We start from the raw sequence: 16,045 nt of genomic DNA on the forward strand, positions 1-16,045 counted from the left end.
ATCTGGAAGAGCCAAAGCCTTGAGCCCATGTAGTCCCTGGAAGCATCCTGTAAAATCCTTGGGACTCATATTACTATGGGGAAAATAAATTATTGTTGTGGAGGAGGAATATGAGACTGCAGCAGCTGCTACTACATAGACAGTCATGGGAGGTGTGTGGGACCCATACTATCATAAAAGATCATAGAACATGAGTACTGTGTAAAAAAAAAAATCCTAAGGTTATTCCTCTTCTTTTACATTTAAGTGTCATATTTTCCCAATGAAAGGTTTAAAAATAAGAGCTGGTTGAAATACAAAATTTATTTATTTATTTTAGGATGTGAAGATACAAGACAAGGAAGCTAGAAGGCAATTGCACTGAATCACAATCCTACCTGCTGATGGTTCTCTTTGTCCAAAACCTCTTAAAGCAACAGATGATGGCCATAGCTGTGGGACAAAGTGGAAATCAGATGCAGATGTGGTGGGAGGCCGGGGGTGACATGAGAAGAGTGAGCGCACCTGGCTTCCTGCTTGGTTCTGCCACCCACCTGGCTCTGCCTCTTCGGACAGGTCACTGAACTTTTCTGGAACAAGTTTGTTTCCTCATCAGATGACCAGTGAAGGACAGGGATATGGTCTCTAAAGCTCTTTCCAGTCCTGACATTTCATGATTTTATCGAGTCTAAGAAATCTGTGCATTATTCTGTACTTTATATTATTACTTTCCATTGATCTTTTTCTCTCCCTTCCTCCCAAACCTTCCCAGCAGGCACATCCTAACCCCTTCTCCCTCTGATTTCTTCAGAATTTCAAAAATATTTCCAAGTCTAAAAATATTGGTTACTATGATGTGCTCCTTACCTTCCCCTCCCTGGCCCTGTTAGTGTCTAGAAGGCATTTGGTGAAACTCAACTTAAAATTTGTAGTTTCAAAGGAACAGGAAGGATGCTGATACTGAATGGCTAGCCATGGGATGTCTCGGGGCAGTTTCCGTACATGAGCTCAACAGTAGTTCTACACAAAGCTAATGAATACACTGCTTCTCTATTTCTCTTGAAATGGTTCCTTAGAATTAGGATTTTTCTAAAGTCTCCCTAATTGTTCTAAACCATACTAGGTTTTTCAGGACTGTCCTCTGATATAATTTCTAAGCAAGCAGTCAGCATGAAAAAGGACTAGGTCAGCTCTTTGTGAGTCAGTGTTTGGCAGCCCAGCTCCTCTGGGATGTGTCTCCTGGCGTCCACCCAGCCTTGCTATCAACAGTAAAAGCTTCTCTTTGTGCTTCCAGAAAGTCATAAATAAATCTCCTCCATCCCACCTGTTTTCTGAGAAGAGCTTCAGTGTGTCCTTTACTTTGGGTTAAAAAAAAAAAAGAGACACAATCGCTGCTTTAGGAAAACGGTTTTAAATGTCCACTAAGCAATTGTTCCTTTTCATTGTTCCCCTACTCCCAGAATTTAGATGTGTAATTTGAGTTACAGTCCCTTTAGTTGCCAGGTTCTGAGACTGGACTACTTTCCCACTTTATGCTAATTGCCTTTTTGAAGCTGCTTGGCCCTAAGCAATCCTCCTGTGTGTGGAAAGTGTTAGTTGTGGAAGAAGGGCCATTACCTGAGCAGCAAGGAAGGCATGCCCTCACAAGGCAACACCACACAAGGGACAGGGCACTGACCTACCTGGCAACGGCTTCAGGAACTCTAGTAAATATCCCCAAAAGGTGAGAAGGCAGGTCTATTGGCCTCGGGGTAGTACCAGGCACCAGGCTAGCACTGAAGGGAGAACAATATAGAGTTCCTGTTCAGCTAAACAAAAAAATAGTCAATCTCAGCTGCAGTCCAAACAGGTTGGATTTCTTAAACACCTCTCATCAAAAACCTCCACTGAAACATTAAGCCTCATATTACTGTTCTGAGGTAAACATTAATCCTATTTTCCAGGAAGATGTAGAATGAGGTCAAGCACATTATTTTCTACTGCAGTCAATGTTGGAGTTAAAGAAATCTGCTGAATTCATTCTCAAAACTACATAAATGAGTCTTTCCAGCTGATTTATTGCTGAGGTCATATGAGCAACATGTTTCCTGAATTCCGGCGCCGCCTCGAATTCAGTCCTTTCCCCGGCTCAGCCTCGGCCAGGTCTGATTCACGGCGCGGGCGGTCCCCGAGGGTCTGGCGAGCACGGCGCGGTAACAAGTGGGCGAGGATGCCATACGAGATCAAGAAGGTGTTCGCCAGCCTCCCCCAGGTGGAGAGGGGCGTCTCCAAAATCATCGGCGGTGACCCCAAGGGCAATAATTTTCTTTACACCAATGGCAAGTGCGTCATCCTAAGGAACATCGGTAACCCAGCCCTTGCTGACATCTACACGGAGCATGCCCATCAGGTCATGGTGGCCAAGTACGCGCCCAGCGGATTCTACGTAGCCTCTGGAGATGTGTCTGGGAAGCTGCGGATCTGGGACACCACGCAGAAGGAGCACCTCCTAAAGTACGAGTACCAGCCTTTCGCTGGGAAGATCAAGGACATTGCTTGGACAGAAGACACAGACAAAAAAAATGACAGCTTTAAGTTACTGATTGAAAAGAAAAGATCCTCTCCCGGAAGCCGGACCACCCTTGCTGCTTGACACAGTCGCTGCGGGGAAGAAACATCTGCCCAGCTTAGGATTCAAGGGACCTGGCATATATGGCATACTGTTCTTAATATGTTTGCTCCCCTTCTTGGCACTATGTGTTTTAACCAAGGTCACCTCTCCGAGAAAGGTTGTTTCCCCAGGTGGAGATATTTTTTAATTTTTTTTTGCTTAAAGTATTACAAAGAGTATTACATGTGTCTCCTCCCCCCCCCCCCCCCCGCCCGCCCTTGACAATCCCCTGGCCTCCCCTACCCCCCAGTGTCTTATGTCCATTGGTTATGCTTATATGCATGCATACAAGTCCTTCTGTTGATCTCTTACCCACCCCCCTACAGCCCCCCAACCCTCCCTGGTCTTCCCCCTGTAGTTTGACAGTCTGTTCGAGGCAGCTCTGCCTCTGTATCTATTTTTGTTCATAAGTTTATAATGGTCTTTATTATCCATAAATGAGTGAGATCATGTGGTATTTTTCTTTCACTGACTGGCTTATTTCACTTAGCATAATGCTCTCCAGTTCCATCCATGCTGTTGCAAATGGTATGAGTTTCTTCTTTTTTACAGCAGCATAGTATTCCATCGTGTAGATGTACCATAGTTTTCTAATCCATTCATCTACTGATGGGCACTTAGGCTGTTTCCAGATCTTAGCTATTGTGAATTGTGCTGCTCTGAACATAAAGGTGGGGATTTTTATCAGTAAAACCCCTTAAGTGCCAGGCGGGTAGTTAATCACTTTAACTACAAACAATCACCCTTAAGCTACATAATCTTTACTCCCTGGAATGGAGATAAGAAACGCCCTAACCTTTGGAATAGAAATTGACAGGATTAAAATCAACTGGTATAAATACAGGAGAAATAAACACAGAACCTGACTGGAGATCCTGGCTAGAGATCCTGGCTAGGCTGCTGATCAACTGAACACTGTGTCCGTGTCATTCCTTCTTCGCCAACTCCGTCCACACCTTTGGGAACCCCTGGACCTGCTTCACGACCCCCGCTATGGAGGCTGGTCGCCCGGCTGTACTCCGCGTGAAGCGGAAGCACAGCGAGGAGCCCGCTGAGGCCCTGGTCCTCGCCTGTAAACGCCTCCGCCTCCGGAGAGATGCGGTGGAGTCAGCGGTCCAAAAGACGCCCCCCGAGGGTCTGGAGAAAGCAGCAGAGAAAAATGTCTTCCACTTGGTGGCTACCGTGTGCTCCCAGGAGGACCCCGTCCAGCCGCTCCTGCGCGCTCTGCCCGGACCCGGGCCACCCCTCAGCGTATCCGCCACAAGCTCCGCGCTTCCACTCGGAAGATCCAGCAGGAGGGTCGCTACAGGGTAGTCTCTAGCCGCCGACCCTCGGGCCTTCTCTCGGTTGACCTGGAGTCCGAGGACGCGCAGGAAAACCCAGAAGCCGACAGTGACTCAGGCTTCCAGCTGTTGGATCTGGTCCACTAGAAGGAGACCCAGAGGCCGCTGCTGCCGCCGCCGCCGCCTCCTGCAAAGTATCTGACCCAGATGTGATCCTTTGCAATTCTGTAGAGTTGCTCCGCGAGCAGTTGACTATATCTGAGGATGGGCCAAGTGTCGGGCCCCGGGAGGAACAGAAGGATGACTACGTGTATGACATTTACTACTCGGAGACGGCCACTCCAGGATGGATTGAGAATATCCTCTCTGTGCAGCCCTTAAGCCAGGAGTGGGAGCTGGTGCATGATAACAAACAACTAGAGGACGTTGATGAAGAGGAAGATGAAGATGATGAGAATAGTGAGAATAATTGGCGCAATGAGTACCCAGAGGAGGAGAGCAGTGATGGAGATGAAGATTCCAGCGGCTCTGATGAATGCGACAGCCTCAATGAAGAGGAAAGAGGCAATAGCAGACCACGGATGTGGGGCAAATACCCTGTGGATGTGCAGAAGGAGTTTGGCTATGACAGCACTGATGACCTGGACTGGGACTGAGGATCCTGTGACAACCATGAGGTTCTATCACAGGCCCTTGAGGGCTTTGACCGCCTTATCAGCCACCCTGGTAGTGGGTTTCCTGGCCTAACACACGGAAGGAGGAAGCATGTCCAACAGTACCATCATAGCAGTGAAAGAGTGTGCTGAAGGAGTATCTCTTTTCCATTAATAGTAGGATGCTTTGCCTCATTCAAGTGACCCTACAATCTAGGGTCAAAAAACAAACAAAAAATAAAATGAAGCTTCCTGGCCTAGGCATTTTCCTGCTCTTCTTCTACGCTAAAGCCAGTAAGTGGAAGAGAGGCTGTTTCATGAGAACTTAGGTTCAACTTTCCCATGCCACCAGGCACCCACCCCCAGTAAAAGCCTGATTCTTTTTGACGGGAAAATCTAGAAGGGCTACAGCGGGTCTCTTGTAGGAACACAAACTGAGTAGTAATGGCCAGTAGAGAAAGAATCTGCCTGAGCTGTGAGGGGTTTGGTTGACAGTTGTCTCTACCTCCCTGCTTCCTATGATAATGACTGTAAAGATTGCTCTTTCGTTAGCAGTGGTACCAAGGAACAGGGTATGTATGAATGTGATACTCTGCATTTAGTAAAAACACTAACTATGGGAGCAAGTAATTCCTTTAAAACCTTTTCAATATGAATATGTTTTCTATTGTGCTCCCTTTTCTGCACAAACCAGACAGGAGTTTTACCAGATCTGGTGATGATGTGGGGAAGAGGTTGTGTTTTGTATCTTTCCAGAAGGAGCAGCCTTTGCCTCCCTCCTGGGGACTGTCACCCCTGGGAGGCCGAGTTAGCAGCACCTGACCAGTACCCATCTGCAGCAGATGTGCAGCCCTGAGCTGGAACCACCTGTCCATTGGGAGGATCACATGTGCCTCCTTTTTGTCTGTCCATATGTCCCATCATCAATGACGCCGCCCGCTAGCCAGATCAACAAGGACAACCAAACCCCCGACTTGAGGACAGCTGAAATCCCTTGACTGAAGAGGCCAGCAACCTTCTACAGGAACAAGGCTCCTTGTGCACTCCATCCACTATGTTTACACTACGGTGTCGGGTGAATTTCCCGCCAAAATATAAGATAGCGCGGGCAATTATTTAGGTTTCCCGCGCAAAATCAGGGATTTTTATGATACCTATTACCCCAATGGGTATGAAACGGTTCGCATACGCAGGTAGGTATCTTTGTGAACGGCAAACAAACAAATATTTGGTAATACGCAGTTACAATCGGCCCGAGTTTACACGTTTCCCGCACTCCACCGAAAATCTATATGAACCGAGTTAAGACGGCTCCCGCGGAGTACGCGCAATTCACGCGAGCCGACTTAACTCGTTTCCCGCACTCCAAGTGTTAATAGCTATGCTCACTATCATTGCTTGTCAGCCTTCTTCCGAGTCTTAAACAACCCAATCCAAGAGGTGGCCGCAGATTTATATGCACTATCATTTAAAAAATAAAAAAGGGGGAATTTGCCGGAAGCCGGTCCATTCTTGCTGCTTGACACAGTCGCTGCAGGGGAGAAACATCTGCACAGCATATGTTTCGAAGGACCGGGCGTATATGGCATACTGTTCTTAATATGTTTGCTCACCTTCTTCACGCTATGTATTTTAACCAAGGTCATTCCTCCGAGAAAGGTTGTTTCCCCAGGTAGGGATTTTTCCCTGAAGTTAGGGAGGGAATAAAACCCCTTAACTAAATGCCAGGCCGATAGTTAATCACTTTAACTACGAACAATCACCCTTAAGCTACATAATCTTTACTCCCTGGAATGGAGATAAGAAACACCCTAACCTTTGGAATAGAAATTGACAGGATTAAAATCAACTGGTATAAATACAGATGTAGCAGGAGAAATAAACACAGAACCTGGCTAGAGACCCTGACTAGAACCTGGCTAGACTGCTGATCAACTGAACACTGTCTCCGTGTCATTCCTTCTTCGCCGACTCCATCCACACCTTTGGGAACCCCTGGACCTGCTGGGGTTGAACTCCAACAAGTGGCGCCCAATGTGTGGCACGAACCCACGACCCTGAGATTAAGAGTCTCATGCTCTTCTCGTTCACAGGTGGAAGCATGTCCCAGGCTGGGGGGACCTCCAGTTTCAGTATTGGCTCCATGGGGAGTTCGGCCCAGCCCAGGACACTTGCTGGGTTGGCCTTCACTCCAGCCACACCGGCAGCCACTGGAGCAGGAACCACACAGCCAGCTGCTCCCGCACCCAGTGCTGTCACCACCAGTGCTGGACCCACACTCTTTGCTTCGCTAGCTACTGCTCCAACCTCATCTGCTGCCACCGGGCTCTCCCTTGGTGCTCCAGCAACCACAGCTGGAACATCTGGGCCTGGAATGCTGGGCTTCAGCCTAAAGGTTCCTCTAGCAGCTTCAACCACGTCCACAGCTACATCCACCATCACCACCACCACTAGCACCAGCAGCTTCTCCTTGAATCTAAAACCCCTGGCATCAGCCGGGATCCCCAGCAATGCGCCCACTGCCATAACCGCTCTGTCTGGCCCCAGTGCAGCCACTGGGGTGTCCACCAGTCCCGTGATGACCTATGCCCAGCTGGAGAGTCTGATCAACAAGTGGAGCCTGGACCTGGAGGACCAGGAGCGGCACTTCCTGCAGCAGGCCACCCAGGTCAACGCCTGGGACCACACGCTGATCGAGAACGGGGAGAAGATCACCACCCTCCACCACGAGGTAGAGAAGGTGAAGCTGGACCAGAAGAGGCTGGACCAAGAGCTGGACTTCATCCTGTCGCAGCAGAAGGAGCTGGAGGACCTGCTGGGCCCTCTGGAGGAGTCCGTCAAGGAGCAGAGCGGGACCGTCTACCTGCAGCACGCCGACGAGGAGCGCGAGAAGACCTACAAGCTGGCCGAGAACATCGACGCACAGCTGAAGCGCATGGCCCAAGACCTCAAGGACATCATCGAGCACCTGAACACGTCTGGGAGCCCTGCCGACACCAGCGACCCGCTACAGCAGATCTGCAAGATCCTCAACGCACACATGGACTCCCTGCAGTGGATCGACCACCTCCCTGCAGAGGAAGGTGGAGGAGGTAACCAAGGTGTGCAAGGGGCGGCGCAAGGAGCAGGAGCGCAGCTTCCGGATCACGTTCCACTGAGCCCATGGCCGGGCCGCAGCGCCGCGGGTTCCCAGTGTGTTCAGTGGGGGAGTGTGCGGTTACTGTTTGCTAGCTTTTGTTTGCAATGAAATACTGTTTGATTCTCTGTTTCTTTCAAACAGGTTTTTTGTACAATAAAGTTTAATCACAATTTTTAAAAAAATGTAAGTAAGGAAATCTGCACACCCTCCCCCCGCCCCAACATTCCACTGGCTATGAAAGAGGCCCAGAAGGACCAAAAATGAATATTACCAAAGAAAGTCTCATTCAATCCCCACAAAGGAAACAGATTTCTGTGTTTGTCCATACTTCCTTCTCTTGTAATGCCAAACTCTGCAGAGAGAGCTTTGCACATGTTCCCAGCATTCAGACAGATTTTTTGCATGTGCTTCTCATTCTCTTGCTTTTCTTGATAGCTTTGCTACATATATCTGCATCCCTGGACAAAAGTGTTTAGCTCTGTTTATTGTCTGTATTAGTTTGCTGGGACTGTCATAACAAAGTACCACAAGCTGGGTGACTTAAACAATAGAAATTTTTTGTTTCACAGTGCTGGAGGTTAGGAGTCCGAGATGGAAGAGTTGGCAGGGTTCTTCTGAGGACTGTGAGGGAAGGAGCTGTTCCAGGTCTTTCTCCTTGGCTTGTGAAGGGCCATCTTCTCCCTGTATTTATGTGCATTATTTCCTTCTAAGCATGTCTGTTTCTGTGTCCAAATTTCCCCTTTTTATAAGGACTTTGGGCATATTGGATTAGGGCTCACGCTAATGACCTCACCCTAACTTAATTAACTCCTCAGAGAATTTGTTTCTACTAAATAAGATCACATCCTGAGCCCTGGCCGGTTTGGCTCAGTGGATAGAGCATCGGCCTGCGGACTGAAGGGTCCCAGGTTCGATTCCGGTCAAGGGCATGTGCCTTGGTTGCGGGCACATCCCCAGTGGGGAATGTGCAGGAGACAGCTGATCGATGTTTCTCTCTCATCGATGTTTCTCTCTATCCCTCTCCCTTCCTCTCTGTAAAAAATCAATAAAATATATATATATTTTTTAAAAAGATCACATTCTGAGGTACTGGAGGTTAGAACTTAAACATATGAATTTTAGGAGGGACACAATTCTACCCATTAAACTGTCACAAGTAAAGGTTCTTAGGGAACTAGACTCTGAGATGGGGTTTAGCATCACAGTGTTTGGTCAAGGTTTGTGCTTGGGATCAACATCTGGGAAAGACAGGGAAAGGAAGCAGGATCAGGCAGATGGAGGAGTCAAGTTGTGATGCAGACTCAGCAACTGCCTTAGCCGACCCCACAGGGCACTCTGGAGCAACAATAGTCCTTTAGAATTGTCCCAGGTTGGGCCAAGATGGCCAGAGCTTTATACTATCACATCCATCAGTCATTAGTCCTGGCCACCTTAGGAAAGGGCATGACCTTGGGCGAGAAAGCTCTCTGCAGTTGAAACAATCTCTGAAGGGACTGATGGTTGGGGCCAACAGCACTCCCAGCAGCCAGGGCAACAAGCCCTCAGTAAAGGGGGATCTATCTGGGCAGTGCTTCACAGAGCCCACCACACTAGCTTTGAATTCTATAAAAATGGAATATGTTTTTTGCAACTTGCTTTTCAAAATCTTTCACATATATTTTCAAACACGTTCAAAAGTAGAATAGTATAATTAACCCCTATATACCCATCATCTAGATACACGAATAATCAAGATTTCACAACACTTGCTTCATCTCTTTCTCTCTCTCTCCATTTCGCTCTCCCCCAGCTCTTTTTATTATCTACTGGTTTCAGGTATACAGCTTAGTGGTTAGACAATCACACACTTTACATAGTGTTCCCCTCAATATTTCCCATCTGGCACCATACATAGCTATCACTTTATTATTGACTATACTAGAGGCCTGGTGCATGACTTGGGTGGGTGGAGAAGGTTGGCTGGCCAGGGGGAGGGGCTGCGGGAGGTTGGCCGGCCACAGTGCACGTCATAGCCACAGGCCATTCTGGTCATTCCAGTCTTTCCAGTCGCTTGGCTTTTATATATATAGATTTCCAACGCTTTACTTCCTTACCCATGACTATTTTGTAGCTACCAATTTATGCTTCTTAGTCCCTTCATCTCTTTTACTAATTGCCCCAACCCTCCCCTCCCCTCTGGAAATCATCAGTTCCCTCTCTGTATCTAAAAGTCTGTTTCTATTTTGTTTATTTTGCAAGTAAAATCATATGGTACTTGTCTTTCTCTGACTGACTTATTTCACTGAGCATAATACCCTCTAGATTCATCCATGCTGTCGCAAATGGTAAGATTTCATTCTTTTTATGGGCAAGTAATATACCATTGTATATATGTGCCAAAGGTTTTTTATCTACTTGTCTATTGATGGGCATTTGGTTTGCTTCCATAGCTTGGCTATTGTAAATATTGCTGCAATGAAGATAGGGGTGCATATATTCTTTCGAATTAGTGTTTTGGGTTTCTTTGGATAAATCCCCAGAAGAGGAATCACTGAGTTGTAAGGCAGGTCCATTTTTAATCTTTTGAGGAAACTCCATACTGGTTTCCATAGTGGCTGCACCAATCTGCATTCCCACCAACAGTGCACTAGGGCTCCCTTTTCTCCAACTTCTTGCCAACACTTGTCATTTGTGGATTTATTGATGACAGATATGAGATGATATCGCATTGTGGTTTTACTTTGCATTTCTCTGATTATTAGTGACATTGTGCACCTTTTCATATGTCTATTGGCCTTCTTTATGTCCTCTTTGGAGAAGTGTCCAGTCCAGCCGTGGGCAAACTACGGCCCGCGAGCCGGATCCGGCCCGTTTGAAATGAATAAAACTAAAAAAAAAAAAAAAGACTGTACCCTTTTATGTAATGATGTTTACTTTGAATTTATATTAGTTCACACAAACACTCCATCCATGCTTTTGTTCCGGCCCTCCGGTCCAGTTTAAGAACCCATTGTGGCCCTCGAGTCAAAAAGTTTGCCCACCCCTGTTCTAGTCAGACCCTTTGCCCATTTTTTAAATTGGGTTGTTCATTTTTTTGGTATTGAGTAGTATGAGTTCTTTATAAATTTTGGATATTAACTATATTAACTCTTTATCAGATGTATCATTGGTGAATATGTTCTCCCATTTGGTAGAAATTAGCCACTTCTCCACTAAGCCCTGATTTTTTATTTAGTAGAAAATATTTTTCAAATAAACTTTTTGTTGTAGAACAGTTTTAGATTTACAGAAAAGTTATGAAGATAGTACAAAGAAGTCTCATATACCCCATACCCAATTTCCTCTATTATTAGCATCTTAAATTAGTATGATACATTTGTCACAATTAATGAAGCAATATTGCAACATTATTATTAACTGAAGCCCACACTTAATTCAGATTTTCTTAGTTTTTATCTAATGTAAAAACAGTTTCTCAGGCTTTACTTGTTTCTGATGATCTTGACAGTTTTGAGGAGTCCTGGTCAGATATTTTGTAGACTGTCCATCAGCTGAGATTTATCTGATTATTTTGCTCATGATTGACTGGGGGGTCATAAGGTTTGGGAGGAAGACCATGCAGATAAAGTGCAATTCTCATCACATCATATCAGGGGTACCCAGGAGCCAACTGAAAGAGCCCAATGGCCAAAGCTGGAGCAATTTGAGCAATTGCCTCTTGCCCTTAGTCTTACAGGCTCCACTCATCTCCAAGGTTACTTCCTCCCAAACCTTATGACCCCTGATATGATGTGATGAGAATTGCACTTTATCTGCATGTTAACCTTGATCATCTGGATGAGGCAATGTTTGTCAGGCTTTTCCACTGTAAACTCACTCTTTTCTTCCCTTTTCATACTGTCTTTGAAAGGAAGTGATTATGCACGACCCACACTTAAAGAGTGTAAATTATGCTCCATCTCTTTAAATGGGAAGCATCTACATAAATTATTTGAAATTTTTGTGCATGGTAGCTTTGTCTGTTTGCCTCCACTTATTTATTTATTCAATTATTTATTTATATCAGTACCTGCTGATATTTATTTTATATCCTGGGTTTTAATCCAATACTCCTTTACTTGTTTATTGCTCAAATTGCTCCAGCTTTGGCCATTGGGCTCTTTCAGTTGGCTCCTGGGTGCCTTTGACATACCCCCATCATTGTGAGGTGTTTTTTTTTTTTTTTTTTTTTAGCACTTCATTACTTTCTGGCACTACAAGATGCTACAATATCAACTTGTATATTTATTGCCCTCGTCCTAGAATGACCCTCTTCTCCAAGGAGCCTTGGTTCCTTTTATTAGAGAATGTTATTAGAAACACAAAATAGGTGTACTTTTGCTCTTGGGGTGTCATTGCTTCTAGGCACTCTCAGCTGATAAAGGAAATATATGAATATATATAATCTGTATATTACACACATACTTATTAGTATTTCTATATGCAACACTGTATCTATGTTAAGTTAAACATTCATACTGATGTCGCCAACTCTCACATGGATCATTTTAGCTTCTTATTTTCTGTAACCTCCAACTCCAACAGTAAGAAAGAAACCTGGCTCCCACCATCTGCTGCCATCCATTTACTTAATTGTTCAATTCCAGTATACATACATAGTGGTGTCCAAATTGTTCACCTGTACCCTCATGGGAAACATCTTTATTGAGTATAGCGCTTATATACAGTTCCTCTTGCCCTTAGTCTTACAGGCTCCACTCATCTCCAAGGTTACTTAGATCAGCACCTTTTCTCTCCATCCTCTTCAGTGAAGTTGTTCCATACATTTTTAATAGATTGTTTTATCATATTCTATTCTGGGACCCCCTGACCTCCTAAATGGTTTGGGAATAGTTTTTAAAATTCACAATCTTGGTGCTAAGGGAGCTTTTTGCTGCTGGGATGCCATTATTTCTAGGCCTATTCAATGAACAGAACCAGGAAATAATTTTTTTCATGGCTATAATTTTTAAAGCTTTATTTAGATACTAGAGGCCTGTTGCACAAAGAGATTTGTGCAATAGGCCTTCCCTTCTCCTGGCTGCCGGCACAGGTTTTCTTCCGGCACCCGGGACCCAGGCCTTCGCTCCGACCGGAGCTGCCTTCAGTCTTCCGTCTTTGCTGCTCCGGCTCGCCTTCAGTCTTCCCTCTGCCACTTGGAGCCTACGTATGCAAATTAACCACCATCTTTGTTGGCGGTTAATTTGCATATCACACTGATTAGCCAATGGGAGGCATAGTGAAGTTACAGTCAATTACCATGTTTGTCTATTATTAGATAGGATAATTAACATATCATACAATTCATTCATGTAAAGTGCACAATTTAATGGTTTTAAGTATGTTCACAGAGTTGTGCAACCATAACCACGATGAATTTTAGATTATTTTCATTATCCCACACAGAAATTCTGAATCTAAGCCTTCATTTCCATTTACCCTCTCTCCCTACCAGCCCCAGGCAACTATTAATATACTTTATGTCTCTATGAATTATTCTAATCTGGATATTTTATATAAATAAAATCATACAATATGTGGCCTTTTATGTCCAGCTTTTTTCACTTAGTGCATCAATTTTGAACTGGTGTGCCACAAGAATTTGTACAACATGCTATACTTAACTATTTGGTCCGGAGCACTAATCTCTTTTCCCTTAGATCAGTGGTTCTCAACCTTCTGGCCTTTTAAATACCGTTTCTCATGTTGTGACCCAACCATAAAATTATTTTCGTTGATACTTCATAACTGTAATGTTGTTATTGTTATGAATCATAATGTAAATATCTGATATGAAGGATGGTCTTAGGCGACCCCTGTGAAAAGGTCGTTACACTGCCAAAGGGGTCGCGACCCACAGGTTGAGAACCGCTGCCTTAGATTGTCAAATGTAAAAATGACAACAGCCAACACATTAGCCATCTGGTGTGAATGAATCAAAATTATACCTATTTTTTGTTGTTGTTAGCTCGGCAAACATATTTTTTGGTGTGCTGCAGAATTTTAGCAATTAGTTTATGTATACCATGAGATAAAAAAAGGTTGAAAATCGCTGCTCTAGGTGCAAGTCTTTGCCTCTCATTGAAAAAGAACTATCCGGTTCAGTGGACTGGGAATGCAGAGCCCAATCAGAACCATCCATTTAAAGACCCCATAGGGTGTTATTATATACGAAATAATCTAGATTTGGGGAAATGCAAGGATAGTGATTTGCCAGGTTCTGGAAGACTGTCCTGTTAGGGCCTGTATGGCAAAGCCAACTCCTGAGGGAGCAGACGTTCTGAGTCTCAACCACTCTGTAAGGGACAGAGGGACTCCAGAGCCTGTGCTCTTCCCCTTGACATAATGATGCACTACACAATTTATTCCCATATAAAAAGCATATATATACATAACCGATTTCAGAGAGAAAGGGAGGAGAGAGAGATAGAAACATCAATGATGAGAGAGAATCATTGATCAGCTGCCTCCTGCATGCCCCACACTGGGGATTGAGCCCACAATCCGGGCATGTGCCCTTGACCGGAATCAAACCTGGGACCCTTCAGTCCACAGGCTAATGTTCTATCCACTGAGCCAAACCAGCTAGGGCAAGCATTCCTTTTAAGCAGAATACATAGAATAGTGGTTCAGAATAAAATACTGGAGCCAGATAGATCCAGGTTTGAATTTTCATTTTGTCACTTATTAGCTCTGGGAGACCTTGGGCATATTAACTCTTCTGAACCTCTGAATAAGTTTTCTCAACTGAGGAAAAAGTGAATATAATTGTATCTCTTCCTAGAATTATTTTGAGGATTAAATTAGCTAATATAGTACTTAGCCTTGCTTAGGTGCTCAAAATTAATAATAATTACAACAATAAATATATAGACCCACTCTTAGAGGCCAGATGCCTAATATAAATAGACTAGAGGCCCAGCGCACAAAATCGTGTGCACATAGCTTGCTACTGCTTGCCGCCACTTGCCGCCCCGCCCACCACCCACCACCACGAATCGCAAGCTGCTCCGCCCACCCACCTGCAGCTGCAAGCCACGAGCCAAGAGCCGCCATGTCCACTGCTGTGAGCTGCTGCTCGTGGGCCGGGGCGAAGGGACCAAGAGGTGGACAATGCACCTCATGGTGACTGTTTGAGCGGTCGTTCTGGTCGTTACACTTATGGTCCCTGGCCTTTTATTATATAGGATATTTATGTCATCTCAGCACCATCTTTTACTAAACATCAGCTGAGATTTGCAGTTGTTCCCAGGTAAGTTCAGAGCTGTAAATATCTACATCTGGGTAGGAGATATGCAAGAAACAAAATTTATAGTCTGCACTTGCACAAGATGGCTTAAGTGGGCTGTACTGATTTGTGAGGTTTATCTATGAACCAATGTTTAATTTCAAGAGAGAACTTCTGTTATTTCTGGGGATGATGCTAACATGAATCTTTATCAGAATTTTCTGGATTCCTATTTAAAATGGTACCATCATTTGTACCATGGCTTTATGGTCACTAAGGCCAACTCAAGCTGTCAGCAATGTTGATGGGTCCTTTCTGCCTTCAGAACTGGAAGTCATCTAAATCTGAAAAGAAAATTTCTTTTCTGTGTTCCTTATCTCAGACTCTTTATTATGTGTTAGTTAAAGCTGGCAAGCCCTGGCCGCACAGCTCAGTTGATTAGAGCATTCAAGGTTTTTGTTAGATCCCTGGTCAGGGAACATACAAGAATCAACCAATGGCCCGGCCAGTGTGGCTCAGTGGTTGAGCTTCGACCTATAAACCAGGAGATCATGGTTTGATTGCCAGTCAGGGCAGATACCTGGGGTTGCAGGTTCATTCCCCAGTGTAAGTCATGTAGGAAGCAGCCAATCAGTGATTCTCTCTCATTATTGATGTTTTTATCTCTCTTTTCCTCTCCCTTCTTCTCTGAAATCAATAAAAATATTTTTTAAAAGAATCAACCAACTAATGCACACATAGGTGGGACATCAAATCAATGTCTCTCTGACTCTCTCTCTCTCACTCTCCCTCCCTCCCTCCTTTCCTCTCTCTCTCTCTAAAATTATTCAATAAATAAAAAAATAAAGCTGAGGACACCAAAATATAAACCGTATTTTAATTCAACCATGCCCCAGCGTCCTCTCAGTGCTCTGCGCTGAGAAAACTGGCATTCATGAAGAGGAAGCTGAGGATGAACTCCTTCTGTGAAGTCTCCATTTTACACTGATTTTCACGGAACACAAGGTGGACTGTTTGCAATAGGACCATTGAGGATAACAGGCGCTGGATTCTCTGCAATGATTTTTATCTCTGGTGTTTCTGGCACTGATTAAG

At 44.8% G+C, this 16,045-nt stretch overlaps 1 protein-coding gene and 1 pseudogene across 1 annotated transcript; both read left to right on the top strand.

Moving 5' to 3' along the window:
• The first annotated feature begins 3,622 nt into the window (after positions 1-3,622).
• Positions 3,623-4,568, top strand: LOC139005550 (probable RNA polymerase II nuclear localization protein SLC7A6OS pseudogene; annotated as a pseudogene).
• Positions 4,569-6,639: 2,071 nt separating this feature from the next.
• LOC139006433 (nuclear pore glycoprotein p62-like) lies at positions 6,640-7,723 on the top strand. The gene is given in 2 exon segments (XM_070408810.1): positions 6,640-7,628; positions 7,630-7,723. Coding segments are annotated over 2 exon segments (1,083 nt in total).
• The last annotated feature ends 8,322 nt before the right edge of the window (positions 7,724-16,045 follow it).

Source organism: Myotis yumanensis, unplaced genomic scaffold, assembly GCF_028538775.1.
Source record: "Myotis yumanensis isolate MYYU_CA2020_CCGP unplaced genomic scaffold, mMyoYum1.0.hap1 SCAF_3, whole genome shotgun sequence".
Lineage (NCBI taxonomy): Eukaryota > Metazoa > Chordata > Mammalia > Chiroptera > Vespertilionidae > Myotis > Myotis yumanensis.